Below are 24,427 nucleotides of genomic sequence, written 5' to 3'. Positions count from 1 at the left end.
AGCACTCCTCCTCCTGCCCTAGCCTAGATCACAAAAAACAGGTCTGGGACCGATTCTGTTTCTTCCATGTCATGTCAGTACATCACTGGGAAGTTTTCAATTACATTATTTTAAGGCTGGTTTAAAGAGAGAGAAAGCAAATGTTTTTAAAATTAAAATGTTAAACAAGTGATTTGAAAGACCCATTACTTGGCCATTTTCTTGTCTTGGGAAATGTACTTAAAACAACATTTGGTTTACAGATATGCGAATGGTAATGAATTCCTTTGACAGTGTTTTGAATTGAAAAGTGATTGGATCAGAACGTGTACGTCTGTGGTTTGAGCATTGGGCATATAAACAAAAGCAAAAATGAATTTGAAAACTTGCATTTCTACAATACAGTTTATGACCTTAGGACATCCCAAAATGATTCTCGGCTGACATATTACCTTTTAGAGCAATCACTGATGTAATTAATGAAAATATATCAAGTAGCCTGGCAATGCATGTGCTCAGGCTTAGAGCATATCAAAAACCCTAAAGCAGATGTGCTTATCTGAAACTCTAGCTCTTAAGCACACAGTCTCAAGGCTGCCTCAAGGTCTTTTACAAAACACAAGAAACGCCCTTGATAATAGATGTGTGTCGGATTAGCATGCAAATATACCAATTGCTTGAGCTGCTGAATGTGTTCATATCGAATACAGACAAATCCAGTATTTTTTTCTATAACTGATGGCTGGATTTCACAAAAGCAACCCACTTCCACTGTCCCCAATCTCTCTCAGTACAATTAACTATGCATAGATCAAATACGCCAATGCATCAAAAGCATTCCTTAAGTACCCACAAGCTCCCAAAATTCCTCTGCATAATGGACCTTTCCATGTTCTGCATTTACAGATGGTTTCCAATTAACTATTTTTTTTGAGAGGAAGTGGTTGGCAAACTCAAGGGTCAATGGATCAAAACAGGATCAGTAAATCATGGCAGAGGTAGCAACCTTGCTGAAGATGTTTGGAAAGGAGAAAAGGGAAGAGTTCTCAGAAAGGGAATTGGTTGCAGATCTGGTAAAATTAGCACTGCTGTAACATACTACTTGGCTGTTACAAAACATGTGTTGGTGGTCCACACCAAGTAGCCACCATTTTCCAACAAAGACGTGTAGCCAAGGGCAGAGAAGAGGTTGACTTCTGATCACTCTGGAAATGAAAGCTTTTTGCATAAAAAAAAGGACCTCCTTTATTATACAGTATTGATTTCACTTGCACTAGTCTCACACTGGTACTGTTTATTCAATGCCACTCAATTTACAATGGAATGGGGATCAGTTCAACAGGAAAGAAAAGTATTTTACAAGGAATCCTTGACCAGACTTGAGCAGAGGAATGTGTAATCTGTGGAAATGATAGCTCAGTAATTCTGCAAATGGAGATAAACATACACTTATCAATGTGGTGCTGGCCTGCAGTGACACAAAACATGTTTATTTTAAACCCACATTCACTGAAATCTTATCAAAAGCCTTTAATCAAACAGTGCCCATGGAAGTGAGACAAGAAGTTCTCTTAAAGAAAACAAAGAAAAGGAACACCCAGAAATATCCACTTTTTTAAAAAAAGAATCAACGGAGTGCTTTCATGGAGGATTATTATTGTGTTACAGCACATCAAAATAAAGAGGGCTGGTACCTTTTAAATGTATGTTTAAGTGTGAAATTCTTTGTGACAACTAACAGCCTCGTAGGTCAGCAAGAGAAAAAAATCATCAGTTCTCTCAGCAACCCTGAAGCTGCAATACAACCGAGTGAGTATATTGAGGATCTGTATAATTAACCCTTGGGATAATGAGCATCTCATTCTCATTTCCCAAAATGTGGTTGACTGTTACATCAGGAAGACACGTGGGCGATGCAATGTGCAAAGCTTTGCGTCAAGACAGAAACTTCTTCCCAATACTAATTACTTGTTCTCACTGCTGAAGACAGATTCTACAGGCAGGCCTTTGATCAAAAGAGACAAAATAAAACTTACAGTGAGCAGCTGATGTGGCTGGATTAGTGCATCTCAGTGGGGAACAGTTTTCTCTCCAATTCAGAGGATCAAGAGTTCAACTCACACTCCAGAAAACCAGTGCGACAGCTTTCAGTCTACTCAAATTGCCCCTGCAGATGAGACCTCCCATATGTCCTGTCTGAGCACTGCTGTGACATTCTCCCTTTTCATCAGTGAAAACCATGCACCTCTTTTATGCCCTTTCTTTTACGTCTAAACAAAGAAACCCAGGAATGATGAGCTGCCAGTCTTGTCCCTCGTGCAACCAGACCTATGCAATGAAAAAAACCATCATAATTCCACATACAACATTACTGTCAGAGGTGCCATGTTTTGAATGAGTTAATAAAATGAAGTCCAGTCTGTTTCATCTGTGGATGCAAAACATCCCTTGACAACCACTCCCAAGAGGAACAGCGTAATTCTGCCTGGTATGCTCACTGATATTTATCCTTTTATCAACATCGCTGAACCCCATTATCTACTCTTTATTACACTGTCATTCTGATTTGAAAACAGAAAAGCAGGAAGAAGTTGAACGAAGTATTGGAGGGATGGGTTAGTAAATTTGCTGATGACACAAAGGTTGGGGCGTTGTGGATAGTGTGGAGGGCTGTTAGAGGTTACAGCGGGACATTGATAGGATGCAAAGCTGGGCTGAGAAGTGGCAGATGGACTTCAACCCAGATAAGTGTGAGGTGGTTCATTTTGGTAGGTCAAATATGATGGCAGAATATAGTATTACTGGTAAGACTCTTGGCAGTGTAGAGGATCAGAGGAATCTTGAGTTCTGAGTCCATAGGACACTCAAAACTGCTGTGCAGGTTGACTCTGTGGTTAAGAAAGCATACGGTGCATTGGCCTTCATCAGTGTTGCAGCTATATAGGACCCTGGTCAGACCCCATTTGAGTACTGTGCTCAGTTCTGGTTGCCTCACTACAGGAAGGATGTGGAAACTATAGAAAGGGTGCAGAGGAGGTTTACAGGATGTTGCCTGGATTGGGGAGCATGCCTTATGAGAATAGGTTGAGTGAACTCAGCCTTTTCTCCCTGGAGCGACGGAGCATGAAAGGTGACCTGATAGAGGTGTAAAAGATGATGAGAGGCATTGATTGATTTTCCCAGGGCTGAAATGGCTAGCATGAGAAGGCCCAGTTTTAAGGTGCTTGATAGTAGGTATAGAGGAAATGTCAGGGGTAAGTTTTTTTAATGCAGAAAGTGGTGAGTGCATGGAATGGGCTGCCGGCGGCGGTGGTGGAGGCAGATACAATAGGGTCTTTTAAGAGACTCCTGAATAGGTACATGGAGCTCAGAAAAATAGAGGACTATGGGTAACCATGTAGTTGTGGACCATGTAGATACGAATGACATAGGTCGGAAGAGTGACGAGGTTCTGCATAGGGAGTTCAGGGAGTTAGGTGCTAAGGGCCTCCAGGTTTGTGATCTCAGGATTGCTTCCCGTGCTGGATGGATCACTGGGCTCTCTTCCAGGGGAGGAGGAACCAGTACTGAAGAGATGGTTTGCACCTGAACTGCAGGGGGACTAATATCCTAGTGGGAAAGTTTGCTAATGCTGCACATTGGGGACTTACATGAGAGTTGCAGGGGGATGGTAACCAAAAGTCAGAACAGATATTGGAGAGGCTACAGAGACAGATGTTGTTAAGACCTCAGACAAATTCAGGATTCAAAAGGTTGAGCATGTTGCGAATAATGTTCTGAGATCTGTATATTTCAACGCAAGCAGTATTGCCTGAAAGGCAGATGAGCTCAGGACATGGATCAACACATGGAATTATAATATTGTAGCCACTTGTGAGATGTAGTTGCAGGATAGGCAGGACTGGCAGCTCAAAATCCCGGGGTTCCATTGTTTTAGACAAGACAGAACAGGAGGGATTAAAGGGGGAGGGATGGCATCACAAGTCAAGGAAAATGTCACAGCAGTGCTCTGTCAGGACAGGCAGAAGAACTCGTCTTGCGAGGGTTTATGGGTGGAACTGAGGAATAAGGAAGGAATGACCATGTTAATGCAACTACATTATAGACAACCCAATAGACCACAGGATTTAGAGGAACAAAATTGCAGAGAGATCGCAGACTGTTGTGGGAAACATAAGGTTTTTATAGTAAGTGATTTTAACTTTCCATATATTGACTGGGACTCCTATACCGTAAAAGGACGAGATGGGATAGAGTTTGTCAAGTATATACAGGAAAGTTTGCTTAATCTGTAGATAGAAATCCCAATGAAAGAGCGTACAATATTGGATATACTATTAGGGAATGAGACAAGGCAGGTGACAGATGTTTGTGTAGAGGAACACTTTGCATCCAGTGATCATAAAGCCATTAGCTTCAAAGTAAATATGGAAAAGGATAGGTCTGGCATTCTAAATTGTGGAAAAGGCTAATTTTGAAAGGATCTGGCAAGTGGGGATTGGGACAGGCTGTTTTCTGGCAAAGGTGTACTTGTTAAGTGGGAGGCGTTCAAGAGTAAAATTTTGAGAGTACAAAGCTTGTATGTGGCTGTTAGATTAAAAGGGTAAGGTAACAAGTATAGGGAACCCTGGTCTTCTAGAGATATTCAGGCCCTGGTTAAGAAGAAGGAGATGCCTAGCAGGTATAGGTAGATAGGAACTATTGTAGGCCTTATGGAGTATAAGGAATGTGAGAAAACACTGAAGAATCAAGAGAGCAAAAGGAAAGCAAAAGGCTACCCCAGCAGAGAAGGTAAAGGAGAATCATAATGGATTCTACAGATATGTTAAAAGCAAAAGCACTGCAAGGGATAAAATCGGTCTCCTGGAAGTTCAGAATGGTAATCTATGCGTGGAAGCAAAAGAGATTGGGGAGATCTTAAAAGGAGTTTTTGCATCTGTATTTACCTGGGAGACGGGTGCAGAGTCTACAGAAGTGAGGCAAAGCAGCAGTGAGGTCATGGACCCCATACAGATTAGAGAGGAGGAGGTGTTTGCTCTCTTGAGGCAAATTGGGGTGGATAATTCTCCAGGCCTTGACAAGCTGTTCCCTTGGAACCTGTGGGAGGCAAGTATGAGAAATGGCAGGGGCCCGAGTAGAGATATTTAAACCATCCTTGGTGACAGGTAAGATACCAGAGAATTGGAGGATAACTAATGTTTTTCCACTGTTTACAAAAGGCTTTAAAAATAAACCAGGGAAGTGTAAGCTGGTGAGCCTGACATAGTCATTGGAAGGTATTTTAAGGGACTGGATAAGTGAGTATTTGGATAGATAGGGACTGATTAGGGATAACCAGCATGGTTTTGTACGTGGTAGGTCATGTCTAACCAATGGATCTTGCACCTTCGGATGTGAAGGCATTACTTTCTCCTCAATAAGTGTTTGCTTGAAGATGTTCTCATCTTTTAGTTATAAAGGGACGCAGCATGGAAACAGGCCCTTTGGCTAGTGAGTCCATGGCAACCTACAACCACCCATTTACACTAATCAAACATAAATCCCTTTTATTTAATCTTGAGCTCCCTGCAGATTCCACCTACACACCAGAAGCAATTTACAACATCCAATTAAACTATGAGTCTGCACATCATTAGGATATGAAAAGAAACTGGAGGACCCACTTGGACATAGGGAGAACATGCCCTCAAGGTCAGGACTGAACTGGGATCTCTAAGGAGTTCCCACCAGCTGCACCATGATTTCAATTCACACTTGACTAGCAGAATGGTGAATGAGAGAGGTTCAGCACTCTCAAGAAACTCTGGGCAACTAATTATTTCTCAGTCATCTGGATGGGAACGGCATGCAACTGGCTGCATATTGTGGAAAGACAAGATGGAATCATTTAAGGAAAATTTAATGGAAGCATCCAAGATGTTTTGAGAAAGAGAAAGCATCTTCCCCTACCTACTTGCAAGAAAGCTGATACTCAAATGACATAAGACTTATGATAAATGGCAAAGGAGGCAAGGATGAAATTCTTGTTTTTTTTTAAAGCACAATGACCTGTGACGTGTAACGCATTGTTCGAAAGGTTACTTCCACCAAATTCAATGTTTACTTTGCAGTTGGATGAATGATTTAACAGGACACATCTGCAGGAATATAGGGAAAGAATCCAGGGAATAGAAGTAATTGAAATAGAATTAATTTTGAAAAAATAGCACAGGTTTGAAAGGCTGAATGGCTTCCTATTTGTAGGATTCTAAAATGTGCTTATGCTTGAGTATGCTTCCTTTGCTTACAAAACAATAAGAGGTAGGTTATTAGTTCTAATGCCCAGGACCAACATGTAGACTAACTGTATAGTGGGAGTAATCATCAGCTGTACCCTCTGTGGAACTCCGGACAATCAAGCTCCTGAACCAGCATGGATAACTTCATTCACCTTAACTCTGAACTGATTCCACAACCCATGGACTCACTTTCAAGGACTCTACTACTTGGAAAATACACAGGATGCAACAGAGAGATTACTTAATCCATCAGATCTGAGGTGACTCTTCCCTTGTCCTCTGGGAATATTAGCGCTGACTGGACAATTTCTTGAAGGCTTCAACACAAGTTCTTCCCTCCAACCACCACACATTCCTGCCACCCACTAACCAACCATCACCACGGTGGATTACTTGGCACATTGAATCTCAGGGTGAAACACTCTCCTACAACAAAAGGAAAATATTCATATTCTTACATTTCCCACTTGTGTTATTCTTTGACTGTTAGTCAAAAAGACTTTCTTCCTATTTCCAATATTTTTAAACAAATAATTAAAAGGGAGCATTAAAAGTAGATTGAAACAAATGTTATATTAAGCATCTCTATAATCTGCCCACAAGGTGCTCTCAACAATGTCTGGAAGGTTGATCTTTAATGACTGGCAACTCCGAGTGAGTTCCAAAATGGTCTGAATCTTCTAATAACTAAACATCATCCTCCTTCTCTTTCCCTAACAACTATTCAATCACATTCATATAATTCACTAATTCTTCAAGTGATATTCTTTTTTCAGCCCTCGTGCTTAAACTTTTCCAAAATATGAGCCATGATTTCATCCAAAAATGGGACAAGAGCAAAGAACCTAATGGCCACTTCTTGTTCATCTGTTTCGAAAATAATTCACTACCCCTGTCTTAATCATGGTGAACCTACCATATATGTTCACTATGGTTCTGCAGTCTCCATTAATTCAGAGAAGGTGTATATCATGAACTCTCTGGAAGACCACCAACAATCTAGAAAGCTCAAGGCAAAATGTACTCTTTCATCTTAGATGAGCGAGCCTGCAATCATCTCCAGGTAGCTCAAGATCACCCAGCCCTTGGACAACAAGATATCTTCCAGGTTGGACATCCTCTACCCATCAGCATGCACCAGTGTATCTCAGCAACACATGACCAAAGCTTCTTAATAGCACCTCCACCAACAAATTGCAACCATCCCTATTTACTGGTCCAAACGACATACTGTATTGAATAGGCATACAGTTTTTCCACAACACCCTGCCAGATTCTAGCACTGTAGCATCCTCATCACGTGATCTACCACTGTTCAAGGTAGTTTTCAAAGGGTAACAACAGAAAAGTAGATATTAGCAGCACCAATATCCCAAAGCATGAAACTTGTCAAATCTCCAATTTATTAATCAAACCTTAGGGTACCAGGTTTAAAAACTACAATTAACGATACATAAAATGAAAAGAAATGAAAATCAACGTAATTCCTAGAGGAAAGGGCCTCAATTTTGTGATCATTCTGAAGGACAACTACTCTCTCTGTGCAGGATTTACTCAGTTCCAGTATTAACATAATTCTATCAAAGTAACATCAAAAAATGCCATATATACTGTGTATCTAAAGAGGACATGGTTCATTTTTAAGGTCTCAGTCTCAAACTACTTATATACTGAGCAGTTTGAGTAACATTCTAGATTGATGCTGTTATAAAGCAGGCTCAAACACAGACACACATGTATGTGCTTATAGATATACTATAATGAAAAAGACTCTGAAGTGAAACATGGTGAAAGCTGACATCTAAAATTGTAGATTTAAATTACATTGTTAAAAAGAATTCAATTGCGCTGAAGCACCTTCCACATCCAGACTTGCATCCTTGCATTCTCATTTTATGAGGTGTGATGATACGGTCTTTAATTTTCACTCTTGCTGTCAAGGGTGAAGCTCCTTCAAATCATCCAAGACAAAGAATGGAATCTATGGAAAAGGACTGGGAATCCTCTATATACTGACAGTCTCCTCTACAAAGATGTTACAACAACAGTGGCAGCTAATCTTTCCCCATGATAGCATGTTCTGTCTGTTGCCAACACTCTGTTCAATCCCGTGCCAGATATCCTGTCACAATCACTTTGAAAATGTCATGCAGAAGTCATTTAAAAAAATCATGCAAATGGGATCTTACACTGAGGAGCGGTTCATCAGGTTAATTAAAAAAAAGATAGGAACAGAAAAGGAAATGGACAAAGGATGTTAGAAAACAATCAAGATTGACTACGTTGGCATCCATCCAGCTTGATTAATTTTATAGGAAGCATCTTCCATTCTCTGTGGAACTGTTTTATTTCTGAACTCTCCAATTATAACAGGATCTCCTGCCCAGAGTCCACCTGCATCCCTAAATGATATGGCATGGCTCCTGTTATTTTTGCAGTGAGACTGAGGGTGGAAAACAGCTGAAATGACAAGAGTAACTGGTCATTTACAGATCAATGTCATAACCATCCTAGCTTCCCTGCCCAGTGCTGCATAACCTCAAGTTGGTCATGGCATACTCAGAGGTTCTAAGGGAATGAAAAATTCATCCAAATCCCAGAAAGAAATCAAATCACTGAATGATACTTCTATGAGGCACTTTGGGCATTTAAGAAGTTGGCTTATGAGAAAACATGACAATATTTCCTCTTGGTGTTTCCCTGTGTTATTTTTACAGGCTGCTGATGTTCAGTTTGGTTAGAAACAGGCACAGCAGTTTTGGAAAAAAACAATCAAATGTAGTGAAATCATTGGTGAAAATTGCAACCCTTTCACAAGAGGTTCAGTTCAATGGAACGCTTGCAGGTGTACATTTCAATCAGTTGACTTAAGTTACTTATTTCAGCCTTTGAGAAAAAGTATGCAATCTTTTTTCTTCCTGCTGTGAACAGATTTAGTACAAGAATTACATAGTTACGGGACACAGAATAGGGAGGACTTAGATTGCACAAAAAAAAAATCCTAATATTGACAAATGCAAGCATTTTCCCAGTTATTCCCATCACTGAGCCTGTACTGACATCATAAGGGTAAATGGGTTATCTTTTCAAATACAAAGAGCAAGATTTTGAAACATTATTTTAAACATAAAATTTTCAGTATAATCATAATGAGATAGAGAAATAGAGAATCAGAATCAGGTTTAATATCATTGGCATATGTTGTGCAATACACAATAAAAATTATAAATTACAATAAGAAATGTTATATAAAATAGGTAGTGCAAAAAGAGAGCAAGAATATCGTCCATTCAGAAATATGATGGACAAAGCTATTGCTAAAATGTTGAGTGTATATCTTCAGGCTCCCGTACCTCCTCCTTGGTGGTAGCAAGGAGAAGAGGGCAAGTCCTTTCTGAGGTATCACCTTTTGTCTAGTGCCCTTGATGGAGCTGGCTGAGTTTACAAGAAACTGTGCAGTGGCCCCTCCATACTGAGCAGTGATACTATATATATATATATGAGAGAGAGCGAGAGAGCGAGAGAGCGAGAGAGAGAGAGAGAGAGAGAGAGAGAGAGAGAGAGAGAGAGAGAGAGAGAGAGAGAGAGAGAGAGAGACACTGACTGGAATAGTATCACAGATATCAAGGAAAATATTTTTTGTGGTCTGTGATTAACTGAACAGGAGATGCAAATATTACCTTAAATTCACTGCCAATTACAGCATTATTTGCAAACTAATTTCCTGAAAAATTGGCAATTTAAGTAATTCCCTAGAGTGGGAGGACACTTCTTTCATTATGTTTGCTGTTAAACTCAAGATGCAAACCAAGCTACCAGGGAAGGCTTAATTATCATTTAGAATTGGGAGACAGGTGGAGATAAATTAACATGGCTAGAATTGCTGCTTGTTCCTCCTGATAACCAAGCAAGAAGTTCATCATTGAACTTGGAAAAAGATACCAACCAACTTAAGAAGTAAAATATAATGTGTTCTCTGAAAGGAGATTACAAAAATATGTGGGAACAATGGCAGTTTTAGTTTACACATCCCCCATCAGATCACACCTTGGCTCACTTATGTACCATTTATGAAAGGTACCATGACGCTATGTGTGAGGTTGCTTTGATAACATTTCCCAACCTTGTGAACTCACCACCACAAAGACATAGGCAGCAGACACATGGCAGTTAACATCATGTTCAAATCACAGATAACACTGACAGACAACTCACATACAACACTGAAGATCTCTGTCGAGCTTGTAGTTTTTTATGCAGTTGTGTTTTTATGGGTTTAGGTTTGGGGAATTAGAGATTGGGGCAGTAAATGAAGATTCAGGGATAGGAGCCAGAGTCCAAGTCAAAGTGTTCCATGGGATTAGACCTGTGATCCCAGTGGTGGATGTCATGTTGGCAGGTCCCATGGAGGCGGGCTCATGATCCCCAAGTCATGTTGACAAGTCCTGGGATTGGAGGTCAGTGTGGTCAAAGTCTGAAGGTCATGAACTAAATTCAGCAAGCTGGAAAGTCAAAGTGTAATGTTGTTGTACCTGGAAGTTGGAAGCCCAATGTCTGCAAGTCTATGAGTCTGGGTAGGGACAAACACTCCCCCCACCCCACCCCCACCCTCTCAAGTCAGCAAGTCGAGGTCAACCACAAGCAGTGAGTCTTGGGTCGATACCAAAGGTCGATACTAGAGGTTGACGACCTAAGTTGGCAAGGCCAGAAGTCAAGGCCCAATGTCAAGGTCCATAGGTAGAGGGCCTGGAAGACAGAGCCAAATGCCTGTGAATCTGGGATAGTGACACAAGTTTGGAGGTCTGAAGGTGACCTGCCTGCGTGTCTGAGTGGGTGGGTGGGTGGTAGAGAGAAAAGGGCATGTTTTGCTATTGTTGTTTTCTTGCTACTTGTGTTGTTTTGCCATACATTGTGAGCATGCAATGTTGTCACCAGAATGTGTGGCGGTACTTGTGGGCTGCCCCTAGCATATCCTTACATTGCGGTGGTTAACACAAATAACGCATTTCACTGTAGGTTTTGAGACAAAAAAAAAATCTGAATCTCATCTATTTAGCTATATTCCCTGATAGCTGCTATCTTAAGATCCTAAAGTTTTCAACACATTCATAGTAATAAAAGGAAGGTGATTTATTTCCCAGTCAGGAATGTGTTTGGCAAAGGGAGACTTCAGGTGGAGTTATTGCCATCCTTCTGCAGCCTTCCCCTGTCTTACTGGTAGAGGCTACAAGCTTGGGAGATGTTCCAAATAAGCTTGGCAAATAGCTGTCATCTTTGCTAAGCACTACGACTGAGTGTTTTGGTATATGAGCCATTGCTAACTTGTCACTTACATGTCAATGCCTGAATGTTGTCTAAGTCTTGCGGCATGCCGTAAGGGTTGCATAATGCTTGAAGAGTTCTGAATGGTGATGAACTATAGAATCAGAATCAAGTGTCCCCACTTTGAACTTCACAGCAGCAGCAAGGTAATTGAAGCAGCACTGATAGAACAAGCTTGGTCATGGATTATGTTGGTGGCAAGTGTAGAGCCACAGAAAGAGATTATTCCACTGTAGCCTCAACTGTAAACAAAGGAGATTCAGCAGATGTTGGAAATCCACAGCAACACACAAAATATGCTGGAAAACACAGCAGGTCACGCAGCATTTATGGAGAGGAACATACAATTTGAACAAACAGGACTGATGAAGGGTCTCAGTCCGAAACATCAACTGTATATTCCTCTCATAGATGCTGCCTGACCTGCTGAGTTCTTCCAGCTTTTTGTGTACATTTCCATTGTGGCAGAAAGACTTAGGGTATGGTGATCATATAGGATCCATTGCCTTTCAGTGATGTCCTCTAAGCAATATTTTTGCTGATTCTGCTCATCCAACGACATCAGCTGAGTTATAATTTACTTGCTTTTTAAATCCACTGACCTGGTTTTACTGCATCAATGTATTTGTGTCTTGGTATACAAAACTGCCATAACTGAATTAATGTAGGCAATTCCAATCTGCCTCACCAGGCAAGAATTCCACAGGGCTGTGCAGAATGCCAGACTCAATTCCTACCCAAGATTCATCCTTAGTGAGTTCTGTGGAGACTAAAACTTGATTTTCCCATGTTCTTAATGGATATGTTGGATTACAATTGCCCCAACATCTCTTATCAGGCTCATCCTTGATTTGAAAAGTCTAGAAAAAGAATGAAATTCCATTGAAACAAGCTTTCTGTATCATCAACCCCTACCTTCACTCTGTCAAAGGTTATTCAGAGAAAGCCATTTCTGTGAAGTCAAGAGATCTTAGGGTCCACCCTTGGCTACAACCCAGACTCTTTTCAGTCAGTAGTCAAGAGGAAGTCACTAAGCAAACTGTTATCCATTATGGACAATCTGGCACATCCTCGCCATGACCTTCTGAATAAGCAGAGAAGCATCTTTTCGAACACTCATTCAGCTCCGCTGTCACAAAGATCACTACAGAAAATCTTTCCTGCCAAATGCAATAAGCACATACAACAGTATGTCTCTGTGTGACAGGTAAACACACATCATAGTACAGTAGTCTCTACTTTATTATTACACATTGACACTATTTTTATATTATTACTATGTTTACATTATTAATATTTTGGATTTATTATTAGTTAAGCACACTGCTAAATGTGTTTTTAAATGTTGCTGCTGTAATGAGAGAATTTCCCACTCAGAATCAATAAAGTCTTATTATTATTATTAAATGTCTTTGCAGTGGTCCTAAAGATAAGTGTGAGAGCCCTGTGGACAAAGCCAACCAGCATTAAGGCTGATAAAGTCACAAATAGCTTAAAGCCATTGCATCTGCAATAAGTCAAAAAGCAATTGCTTTTCTTTTGAGGTCCGCATTAGGTATCAAGAACCCCAAATTCTTTTCAACATATAGAATACCCTTTCATGATCATCAAACGTTTGAGTATCAGTTAGTGGCAGCAGAGGAAGAAGCGTAAAACTTTGAACATTTTTCAGTTCAAGCTCTTCTATAAGCTAACAAGGCAACTTTGAACTATGGAAAAAAAATCCTGCTGTGCCCAAGAGGGTTGCAAGGATCAGTCTCATTAACGTTCTCCACGGTGTCTATTAACTCCCAAGTACTAAAGGTTAACTGAGTCCTTAGCTGCTTAACATCAGTATTTGAATCTCCACACCCACGCACACCTCCCTCTTCCCCCAACATCCATGCTTGGTCTTCGAGCCATGGCTTACTGTTATGACTGGCTTCACGTGCAGGTTCCTGTTAGCGGGATCATCAGGCTGAGATGCACCTTGCTGTAACTGGGCAGGTGGTACAAGAGCTGGGTCACTGCTTCGCCGTACTAGAAGCGGCGTGCCTGTTGAGAACAGATTTAAATCAGCAGGATATCTCAAAAAGCACAACAATACCTCAAATAATTAAGACTAATGAATGTCACTTATCTCCTTAAAAAGTATTACTCTTTGATGTAAATATGCAAAGCATTTATGTTCTCTTTTGCTTAATTGCAACATGTTAGCGAATTTGGTTTTATCAAGCACTGGTAAATCAGGACAACCTGTAATATTACACACAAATAAGGTATACGTCTTAATTCCCAACAACCCACTCCCAAAAATAAACTGGTCCACATAGCTCTTGCACTTGCAGAGTATGAGGGGTGATTGATAAGTTAAGGAAGAAGGAGTCAATTTTAGAAAACCTAGCACATTTATTTTTCAGCATAGTCCCCTCCTACATTTACACTCTTAGTCCAGCGGTCCTGGAGCATACAGATCTTGGACCACCAGAAAGTGTCCACAGATGGGTGATTGATAAGTTCGTGCCTATGAGTTACAGAGCTCTCATTACATGCACATGCAGTTCAACTCTTTGAGTGATTATGCATAAAGCTTGAAGTTAATAACTCATGTTGGTGATTGATAAGTTTGTGGCCTAAGGTAGAAGGAAATAAATGTGCTAGGTTTTCTAAAATTGACTCCTTCTACCTTAGGCCACGAACTTATCAAGCACCCCTTGTAACACAGGCTTTTAAAATTTTATTTATTTAGAGCACCCATGCATTCCCATGGAGGAAACTCCTTACAGACAGCATCAGAATTGAACTCCGAGCTCTGAGCTGTAATAGCATTACTCTAACTGCTACACTATGATGTTCACCTTTGAACCAAGATAAGGGGGTCTTAATCGAGATTGGATGGGTCAGATACCAAATGCTTTATCAGATATACACAGAAACAGAAGTCCAAAACCAAACAAAATCTCATCAAAACTATCTTATCCTCTAAGTTAAACTTGAAAAATGTATTTGCAGATTTAATTGGCTTTCATTGGGAAAGGTGAATGTTAACCACTGTATTCCCAAGGTAAAATAGCTGTTAAATTCCAAAATCAATTAGCCACATCTCAGCAAGATTTTATCCACAATTTTGTCAGGCTAAGCATGAGGGAACTGAAAAGAACTTTTGATAGCCAGTAATCTAATTGAACCATGCTCAAGAAGAAACAGGAGTGAATTTATTATCTAAGTGTGTGTGTGTGTGTATATATATATATGTGTATGTATGTATGTATGTATGTATGTTACCTGGCATTCATTTCTTGCAGGCATTTGCAGGAAAATAAAAAATACAACAAACTTTATGAAAATCTATATATAACAGAGACATCCAATGTGCAAAAGAAGTCTAAATAAATAGATAGATAGATAGATAAATAAATAAATAAATAGTGAGCATGAGTTGTAAAATCCTTGAAAGTAAATCTATAAATTAGAAAGCATAGAACATAGAAACACAGAAAAGCTACAGTACAATACAGGCCCTTTGGCCCACAAAGCTGAGCCAAACATGTCCTTACCTTAGGCTTATCAATAGCCCTCTATTTTTCTAAGCTCCATGTACCCATCCAGGAGTCTGTTAAAAGACCCTATCGTTTCTGTCTCCACCGCCGCCACCAGCAGCCCATTCCACCCACTCACCATTCTCTGCGTAAAAATTCACCCCTGACATCTCTTCAGTACTTACTTCCAAGCACCTTAAAACTGTGTCTTCTCACGCTATCCATTTCAATCCTGGGAAAAAGCCTCTGACTATCCACACGATCAATGCCTCTCATTATCTTGTACACCTATCGTGGAGTCAGTTCAGCATTAAGGTGAGTGAAGTGATCCACACTGGTTCAGGAGCCTGAAGGTTGTAGGGCAATAATTGTTCCTGAACCTGGTGGTGCGGGAACTAAGGCTCCTCTACCTCCTGACCGATGATAGTAGCAAGAAGAGAGTATGGCCTAGATGATGGGTGTCCTTGATGATAGATAACGCTTTCTTGAGGCAGCGCTCCTTGTAAATGTGCTCAGTGGTGGGGAGGGCTTCACCTGTGATGCACTAAGTTGAACCCACCACTTCTTGTAGATTTTCATTTCCTGGGCTTTGATATTTGCAATCAGTCAGGATACGCTCCACTGTGCATCTACAGAAGTTTGTCAACTTTTTAGATTACATACTGAATCTATGTAAACTTCCAATCTGATACTTGATGTCTGAGTTCTTCCTGATGTTCTGTGTTTGAATCAGAATGATAGTGTAGTAAAGAATAGATAATGTGGTTCAGTGATATTGCTAGAAGTATAAATATCAGCTAGCATACCAGGCAGATTTACCCTGTTCATTTTAGGAGCAATTATCAAGAGACGTTTGCATCCACAGATGAAGAATACTGGAATTTACTTTATTATCGCATTCAGAACATGGCACCTCTGACAGTACGTTACTCCCTTGCTACTGAATTGTTGTATAATGTTGTACATGGAATTAATGATGTTGCTTCCCTCAATGGTGAGGCGAGTGCAGTTATCCACATTGGTTCCGGAGCCTAATGGTTGTAGGGTAAGGACTGTTCCTGAACCTGGAGATGTGGGAACTAAGGCTGCTGTACTTCCTGCCAATGGTAGTAACAAGAAGAGAGCATGGCATGGATGATAGGGACTTTAGAATCTGCTTTAGATTGCTCAATTGCTCCTATTAAAAACAGATTTTCAGTCAGAGTACGTTCTCCAAACTAAAAGTCTGTCAATCAAGTACAAAAATAGTTTTGTGAGGCCTTGTGAACTAAGCGGTTTAGAATCTCACATCCTATCAGATGGGCCATGGCATCAGTTCCCTCTGCAGAATGCCAAAGAGATAAGGCAGTCTGATAGAAATGAGCCTTTACTGAAAGACTAGTACACAGCTTTTTATTGCTTCGGACTAAGTGTTAAAATGCTCTCTTACAGGTTAAAGATTTTATTTCACTAACAAAAAGGAGGAAATGAGTTATCATCAATATGATGGCCAATACTTAACCAGTTGTACTTCTGTAGTTGGTGTCACATTGCTGTGCACATAAGAATTTGTAAATTGGTTTATTATTGCCAATGTAGTGAGATACAGTGAAAACATTTTGTGTTGCATGCCATCCATACAAGTCATTTCATCATAAAAGTTACATTGAGGTAGTACAAGGGAAAGTCAATGACAGCATGCAGAATATAACATTACAGTAACAGAGAAAGTGTAGTGCAAGTAGACGATAAGGTGCAAGACTATGAAAAGGTAGACTGTGAGATCAACAGCCATCTTATCAGTTGAATAGACTTATAACAGGGGATTGAATCTTTTCTTAAACCTGGTGATGCGTGTTTCAGGCTTTTTTTATCTTTTGGTTGATGTGAGGGGGAGAAGAAAGGGTAGGAAGGATCTTTGATTCGGTTGGCTGCTGTAAGCAGTGTAGACAGAATCCATAGGTGGAAAGCTGGTTTTCATCTTGTGCTAAGCTGTGTCCTCATCTCTCTGCAGTTTCTTATGGTCTCAGGCAAGCAGTTTCCATATCTACCTGAGATGCATCCAGATAGGACACTTCCTATGCCACATCTATAAAAATTAGTGAATCATGCCAAACTTCTTTAACCTCCTGAGGAAGCAGGGGCACTAGTGCACTCTCTTGGCTATGGCATCTTCATAGTTGGATCAGGATGGCCTATTAGCGATGTCTATGATAGACACGATCAGCACAGCAATTCAAGACAGCAAAAATCAGCATGCTCCCAAACAGTCCATCATTTTTATTAGAGCGGAGGAGAAGGCTCAATATCAGCCTCGCTCCTTGGGAGGGCTTCTTGCCACTGCATGAGACTGGCAGCTCCAAGTCGACCTAGGGAAGCAGCTCAAGTTCTCAGAGATCATCGCAGCCACTCCACTCTGCCCAGAGATGGTGTTAATATCGGAGCCTATAAAGCAAGTGGTCCAGCTGGAACTTACTGTCCCCAGGAAGACTAGATTGAAGAGGCCAATGAGCGCAGGAGGGCTAGATACACAGATGTTGTTTCAGAACGCTGGAGCAATGGCTGGAGAGCTCGCTGTGAGCCAGTCGAAACTGGGCGCCGGGACTTTGCTGGCCATTCATTACAGCAGACTCTTAAACTCCTTGGAGTTAAAGGACTGCAGTGCAGAAGAGCCAGCAAGAACATTCTGGAGGCTGCTGAAAAGGCCTCGCGGTGCCTGTGGATCCGGAGGGGGATCCGTGGATTAGTGCGCCACTTGGACACAAGTCGGGGGGCTGATCACCCCTGGCTGGGTCGCCCGGGTGAGGGTGTCTGATGATTAAAGACTCGAAACATCCTACAACCCTGGGTTTATCACCGAAGACGTGTACAAGTAGCACCAGAAGATGTATTCTACAACTAGCTCCTGGGAACTTGACCTCAGCACCATTGGTGTAAACAGGAGTATGTGTACCATCACCTTTCTGAAGTCAATGACTGACTCCTTTGTTTTATTTCCAAATTTACAACAGTAATGATTCATCAAAATTACCTAGTTCTCTGTGATATTCTTCAGTGAGACGGTGAAGGGAGCAGTAGACATAAAAGTTTATCTCTTCCAGATTTAGGAAATATTTTTATATCCTTGAAAATGTAGCTAATCTAAAAATGTTTTACTGCCAGTCAAATCTGAAATCAAATATTTGCTTCAACAAAAAGAAAATGCAATCTAGTAATAATAAAGTACTTCTCTTTTATTAGCCAATCACAGAACATGGGTGCCACTTGCATGGCCTGTTTATTGCCCATCCCCAGACTGTTTAAAAAAGGTTGCAGTGAGCTATCTTCTCAAACCACCACAGTCTATGTGGCGAAGAGGCTCGCACAAAGTTGCAAGCTAAGGTCTAGGATGCAGAACAGAATTTGAAAAGAAGCTCGGGGCTCTGACATTTATGTTGCCTGTCTATTGACAAATCTTCTGACACTTTATTTGAGATCAGAACTACAAGTAGTTGCAGGACAGTGGTATCAGCGTCACATCTTCCTTGTTGATTATGGCCAGATTCAGAATCAGAACCAGATTTGTAATTCTGACATATGATATTTATTGATTTGTGGCATTAGTACAATGCAAAAACATAAAAATTACTATAAATGCATACAAATAAATAAATAAATCTAAGTAATAAAGAGATGTTCATGAACCACTCTGAATTCTAACAGCAGGGGGGAAAAGAACCAGTATCTGAATTGTTGAATATGGGTCTTCAGGCTACTCTACCTCTTCCCCATTTGTAGTAAAAAGAAGAGTGAATGGACCTGATTGTGATGATCCTGAGGCACCAGATATTTAACATGTTCTTGCAGGTTGGGAGGGCTGTGCCTGTGATGGAGCTGGCTGAGTCTACAATCCCCTACAACCTCTTGTGACCCCGTGTAATGGAGCCTCCATGCCAGACTCTGATGCCACCAGCAAAGACATTCTCCACCATACATCTATAGAAATTTGTTAGTCTTTGGCAACATACTGTATCTCCTCAAACTCCCACCTTATGCAGAATATATTGCTTTAAATGTACACTATAACAAGCTGTGCCAGGTAAGAGAATAACAAATGAAATATTTTCAAGACTAAGTGGTTTACAACGACTGTAATTTTACTAACAGAAAACTAGAGATGATTTTTTTTTTCTAATTTAGTCCTACTGACCTATTTAGAGCAACAACTTGTAATTATATTTTCTCTCAAACAGAATACAATATGGTCTAATTGCACATGGTCTGCACAGGTACAAAAATTTAATCTGTGTCACATTAGTCTCATTTCAACAAAGGATTCTCCATTGACCTCAACAGCTCATGAAAAAATAATACACGGTGAGTGGGTGAAAGGAACAGACAAAAAGATTCATCTACTTTTCACCTCCTATTCTGATAATTAAAAGCACATGACAAGCTGTGATCCACTATAAGAAAATAAAACCTTGGTGAAAAGGTGCTGAATGGGCAGTTAATTGGGACATGACTACACAGACAAAAGTGCAGAGGAAGATCAGAACAATAGGACCAAAATGAAGAGTGTGTCTCAGGTTTAAGCTGATAAGCTTAAAACTGATACACACCATCTAATTCCCTCATGCAATTTACAACTCCTCTTCCACCTGCTACAATTAAAACAAGAAATTCTGCTTCAATTAGAATTTGGTTATAACGTCCAAAAAAGATCTAATAATGATCCCACCCTTTTGCAATTAATTACTGTTCTGATCCCAAACAAGAGTCAGAAGATACATTATTTGATTGTAACATGAACTATGGAGACTTGGTTCTTCTGTTTAGTCGTTTTTTCCTCTGATTTTTTCCCAGCTGTGATTTAAAGATATTTCTTGTACTTCTTGAGTCAGAAGGCTCATTTCCTGACAAGCCCAAAATCCAGCTAGCATTGTGTAGTCTGGTGTACTGCTGAGGGATCACTTGAGGAAAGGTCATCAAGTAGGAACATTAACACTGTTTCTTTCTCCCCAGATGATACCCATCTTTGAGTATTCCCGATTTTTTTTGTGTGTTTTAGTTCCAAGGGAGTGCAGTACAATTGGAAATACAAGATGTCATACTAAGAAATTTGTGTGCTTACTTGGGTAAGATATCCTATGGTGCTAATTCAGGTTTGTTCTTTCCGTATTTTGGCCAAGGGGACAAAACATTTGGTCTATCAAGAGCTAGTAGAGACCAAATGGATTGAATGATCTCCTTCTGTAACATAAGATTTTTGTTTACTATTCATTTTGCAGGATGCAAAGGTTACTGCCATGACCAAAATTTATAGCCCATTACTAATTGCTCTCAAGGAGGTGGTTATCAGTCTTCGAATCACTGCAGAAAACACACAGACCATAGACCCAGCAATGAAGAAGGAAGAGTAATCTTTCCAAGTCAGTTAGTGATATTACTTGGAAGAAAAGCTGTCAGTGGTAAAGTTCAGATTCAAATGTAATTGTACATTGAAACACACAGTGAAATACAATCTACACACCTAAGGAAGTGCTGGGGGCAGCCCATTAGTGTCACTACACATTACAGTGCCAACACAGTACGCCCACAATACTTGACAGAACAACACAGAACATGCAACAAAAGGGTACATCAGCAAAAATGTAGATGAGATTGGTACCTCATGGACGGTTATCTTGTGGTACAACTAGAATTCCTGGCTGAAAGCAGAGGTGCACTCCCCACCAAAACTTGGGACACTGTCTTCAAGTCTGGTGACAGAGCAGCTCTCAGAGCGGCCGGAAAAAAAACTCATCTTAGGCATCAGGTGGGCAAAGACTTCATACGCACAACTTCAGGAACATCTATCTGATAACCATGTCCCGCGTGTATGGCTGGGCATCAAAGACAAACTGACTATGCAAGGAAAAACAGCATCGACTGTACCAGTGAGGTCTTCCTCCCTGACACTCTAAACAACTTCTATGCACGCTTTGAGGCATGAAACACTACTCCAGCCATAAAAGTTGCCCCACCTTCCAGGTGAGCAGCCATCGTTTCTAACAGCAGCAGATGTGAGAAGAACTCCAGAGAGTCAAACTTGTAAAGCGGCTGGGCCACACAACATCCCAGGCCTAGTATTCTGGGAGTGTGAACAGCAACTCACTGACATCTTCACGAACATATTCAATACTTCTCTCATTCAGGCTCCTGTCTCCACATACTCCAAATCAGCAATTTACCAAAGAACTCTAAACATCCAGAACTAAATGACTACCATCCAATGGTCAGATGCCAAAGATCATGAAGTGCTTTAAATGGCTGGTAAAGGCACACATCAGAAACTCCATTTCTGCCACACTGGACACTCACCAGTATGTTTACCTATACAGCCACACCACAACAGATGCCAGAGCATATGTCATGTACCTGGCCCTTACACACTTAAAAAACAAGGGCACTTATGTCAGAATGTTGTTTTTGGATTTCAGTTTGGCATTCAACACTATTGTCTCAGAGACCTTGCTTTACATATATGACTGTGTGGCTAAGCACAGAACCAATGCCATATTCAAGTTTGCTGCTGACACCACTTCTTATGGACCAAATCAAAGGTGGTTATGAATCAGCATATAAGAGGGAGATTGAAAATCTGACTGTGTGGTGTGATAGCAACAACTTCTCACTCAATGTCAGCAAGACCAAGGAGCTGATTATTGCAGGAAAAGGAAACCACAGATCAATGAGCCAGTCCTTACTGGAGGATCAGAGGTGGAGACGGTCAGCAACTTTAAATTTCAAGTTGGTGTGGTCTTCTATTGATTCTATTACAGTTATTATTCTATGGATTTATCGAGTATGCCTGCAAGAAAATGAATCTCAGGGTTGTACATGGTGATCTATATACTTTGATAATAGACTTACTTTGGCTTCGACTTTGACCTTGGTGAACAAACTCCTACTCTTCTGTCTAAATGCATCACCATGCAACCAACAGATCTTAGACAGTCCAGGATGTAAAACTGTTTCCCCCTTCCCATCATCCTCAACACGAGTACCCCCCCCCCCCAGGCCTGTGTGCTGAGCCCATTGCTGTACACTCTGCTCATACATGACTACACGCCCAAACACCCAAGTAATCACATTATCAAGTTTTCCAATGTTACGACAGTGGTGGGAATCATCGCCAGCAACGATGTGATAGCCTACAGAGAGGGAGGGGAAAAGCTTGAGGTCTGCTGCCACTCAAATATCCTCTTCCTCAATGTCAAGAAGACAAAGGAAATGGTTACCAATTTCAAAACTCACACCCCTCTTTACATTGGCAGCACAGCAGTGGAAACTGTGAGCAGTTTCAAACTTCTGGGACTACACATCTCGCACAACCTCCCATGGTCCCAGAACACAATCAGGAAAATTCATCAACACTTCTGTTTTCTGAGGAGGGTGAAGGGAGCTGGAATATGCAAGTCTATACTCAAGTCCTTCTGCAGATGTGCAGTAGAGAGTATCCTAACAATCTGCACCACAGCACAGACTGGAAGCACTACAACAGGTAGTCAAACACATCTACAGCACCAACCTACCTGCTATCAAGGACATATGTACAGAAAGATGCCAAAAAAGTGCCATTAACAGCATGAAGGACCACACTCGCCCTGCTCATGGATTGTTTGTCTCACTTCCATTAAGGAGGAGATTATGTAGCATTCATGCCAGGACCACCACTTAAAAACAGTTATTTTCCCTAATCAGTAAGGCTGATTAACACCAATCCACCCCTCCACACTCCCAACCACCACTACCTTATCATTTCCTGTCAGTCACCTTATGCACAGATACGGCTGTGCCTAAAGTCGCTTTATGATCATACAATTAGTCTATGTATATCAGCTATCTTACGTATTTATTTTTATTGTGTTATTTTGATTATTGTATTCATTAACTTATCGTGTTTTTTTTTGTGCTGCATCGGATCCAGAGTAACAATTATTTTGTTCTCCTTTGCACTGAAATTGACATTAAACAATCTTGAATCTTGAATATGCAACTTACATGCAGACCTACTCTACCACTGCACCCACCCTCTCATATGGCTACTGCCCTCGACTTTCTTGGTGGTGGATATTTCAGGTTTTGGAGGTGCTGGTAGAGAGACTACAAGCATCTGCAGTGTTTTTTTTTGTACAAGGTGAGTCAATAATAGAGGAAATAAAAATTAAAGCTAGTAAATAGAGTGTCCCCCCTTAAAGATTCATCCAGGTACATAGAGGGTATTCCGTTACTCTCCTGACTTGGGTCCTGCAGATGGTGGAACAGTTTTACGACATCAGAAGGTGACCTGCTACAAGATTTCCAGTATCAGACAAGCTCCTGCAAGTACAGTGGCCGGTCCTTGCAAGGGTAGATAATTAGACTCTCTCACCTTGTTGGACACGTTGTTTGCTTGGTACATATTGTGCAGAAATCCATCTACCTACCCCTTGTTATTGGTTCCAATGTAAATGCCCATTACTTTCAATAATGTTGGGTTAAAATGGTAACCTTCATGAAGAATGAGTAAGTTTGGCAATATCACGCAAGCACCTGGCCTGATTCCTGCTAATGCAATTCATTTGCAGAAGGTTTCACTTGAAGCACCTCTGCCCTTGATTTCAATAAATGTTATTTACCTGAGAAAACAGATCCATTCAGAATCAGAATCAGCTTTATTTATTATCACTGACTTATATAATGTGAAATGTGTTATTCTACGGTACCAGTACAGTGTAAAGATATAAAAACTTACAATAAATTACAAAAATAAATAGTTTAAAATATAGACTAATGAGGTAGTGTTCATGATCATTCAGAAATTTGATAGCAGAAGGGAAAAAGCTGTTTCTAAATTGTTGAATGTAGATCATCAGGTTCCTGTACCTCTCCTTGAATCTTGTAACAAGAACAGGGCACATCTCAGATGGTGAGGGTCCTTAGTGCTGGATGCTTTCTTTTTGAATCGCTGCCTCACGAAGATGTCCTTTATGATGCACGTTTACAGAAATTTATAAGGGCTTTAATTGACATACCAAACAAGGAACTCTGAACAAAGTAGAACTGCTGGTGTGCCTTCATCATGATTCTGTCAACGTGTAGGCTCTGGATAGATCCTCTGAGATGTTGAGCCCTGGAACTTGAAGATGCCGAACTTTTCAAGCACTGACCCCTCAATGAGGACTGGTTCTCCCCAATTTGCTTTTCCTGAAGTCCACAATCACTTCCTTGGTCTACTGACATTGAGTGTGAGATTGTTGTTGCAACACCATTCAACCAGCTGATCTGTGTCATTTCTGTACACATCCTTGTCACCAACTGAGGTTTTACCAACAACAATGGTGTCAC

At 40.7% G+C, this 24,427-nt stretch overlaps 1 protein-coding gene across 5 annotated transcripts in view; it reads right to left on the bottom strand.

The window, feature by feature from the left end:
- The window catches only part of pard3bb (par-3 family cell polarity regulator beta b), a 1,128,463-nt gene that overhangs the window by 684,358 nt on the left and 419,678 nt on the right, over nucleotides 1-24,427 (bottom strand). For all 5 annotated transcript variants that reach the window (XM_059967323.1, XM_059967326.1, XM_059967321.1 and 2 more), the window contains one exon: nucleotides 13,489-13,613. In XM_059967323.1, the coding sequence (XP_059823306.1) occupies nucleotides 13,489-13,613 (125 nt within the window). The remainder of the gene's footprint in view (nucleotides 1-13,488; nucleotides 13,614-24,427) is intronic.

This window comes from Hypanus sabinus, chromosome 4 (assembly GCF_030144855.1).
Source record: "Hypanus sabinus isolate sHypSab1 chromosome 4, sHypSab1.hap1, whole genome shotgun sequence".
Classification (NCBI taxonomy): domain Eukaryota; kingdom Metazoa; phylum Chordata; class Chondrichthyes; order Myliobatiformes; family Dasyatidae; genus Hypanus; species Hypanus sabinus.
This window is presented reverse-complemented; position numbering and strand designations above follow the sequence as displayed.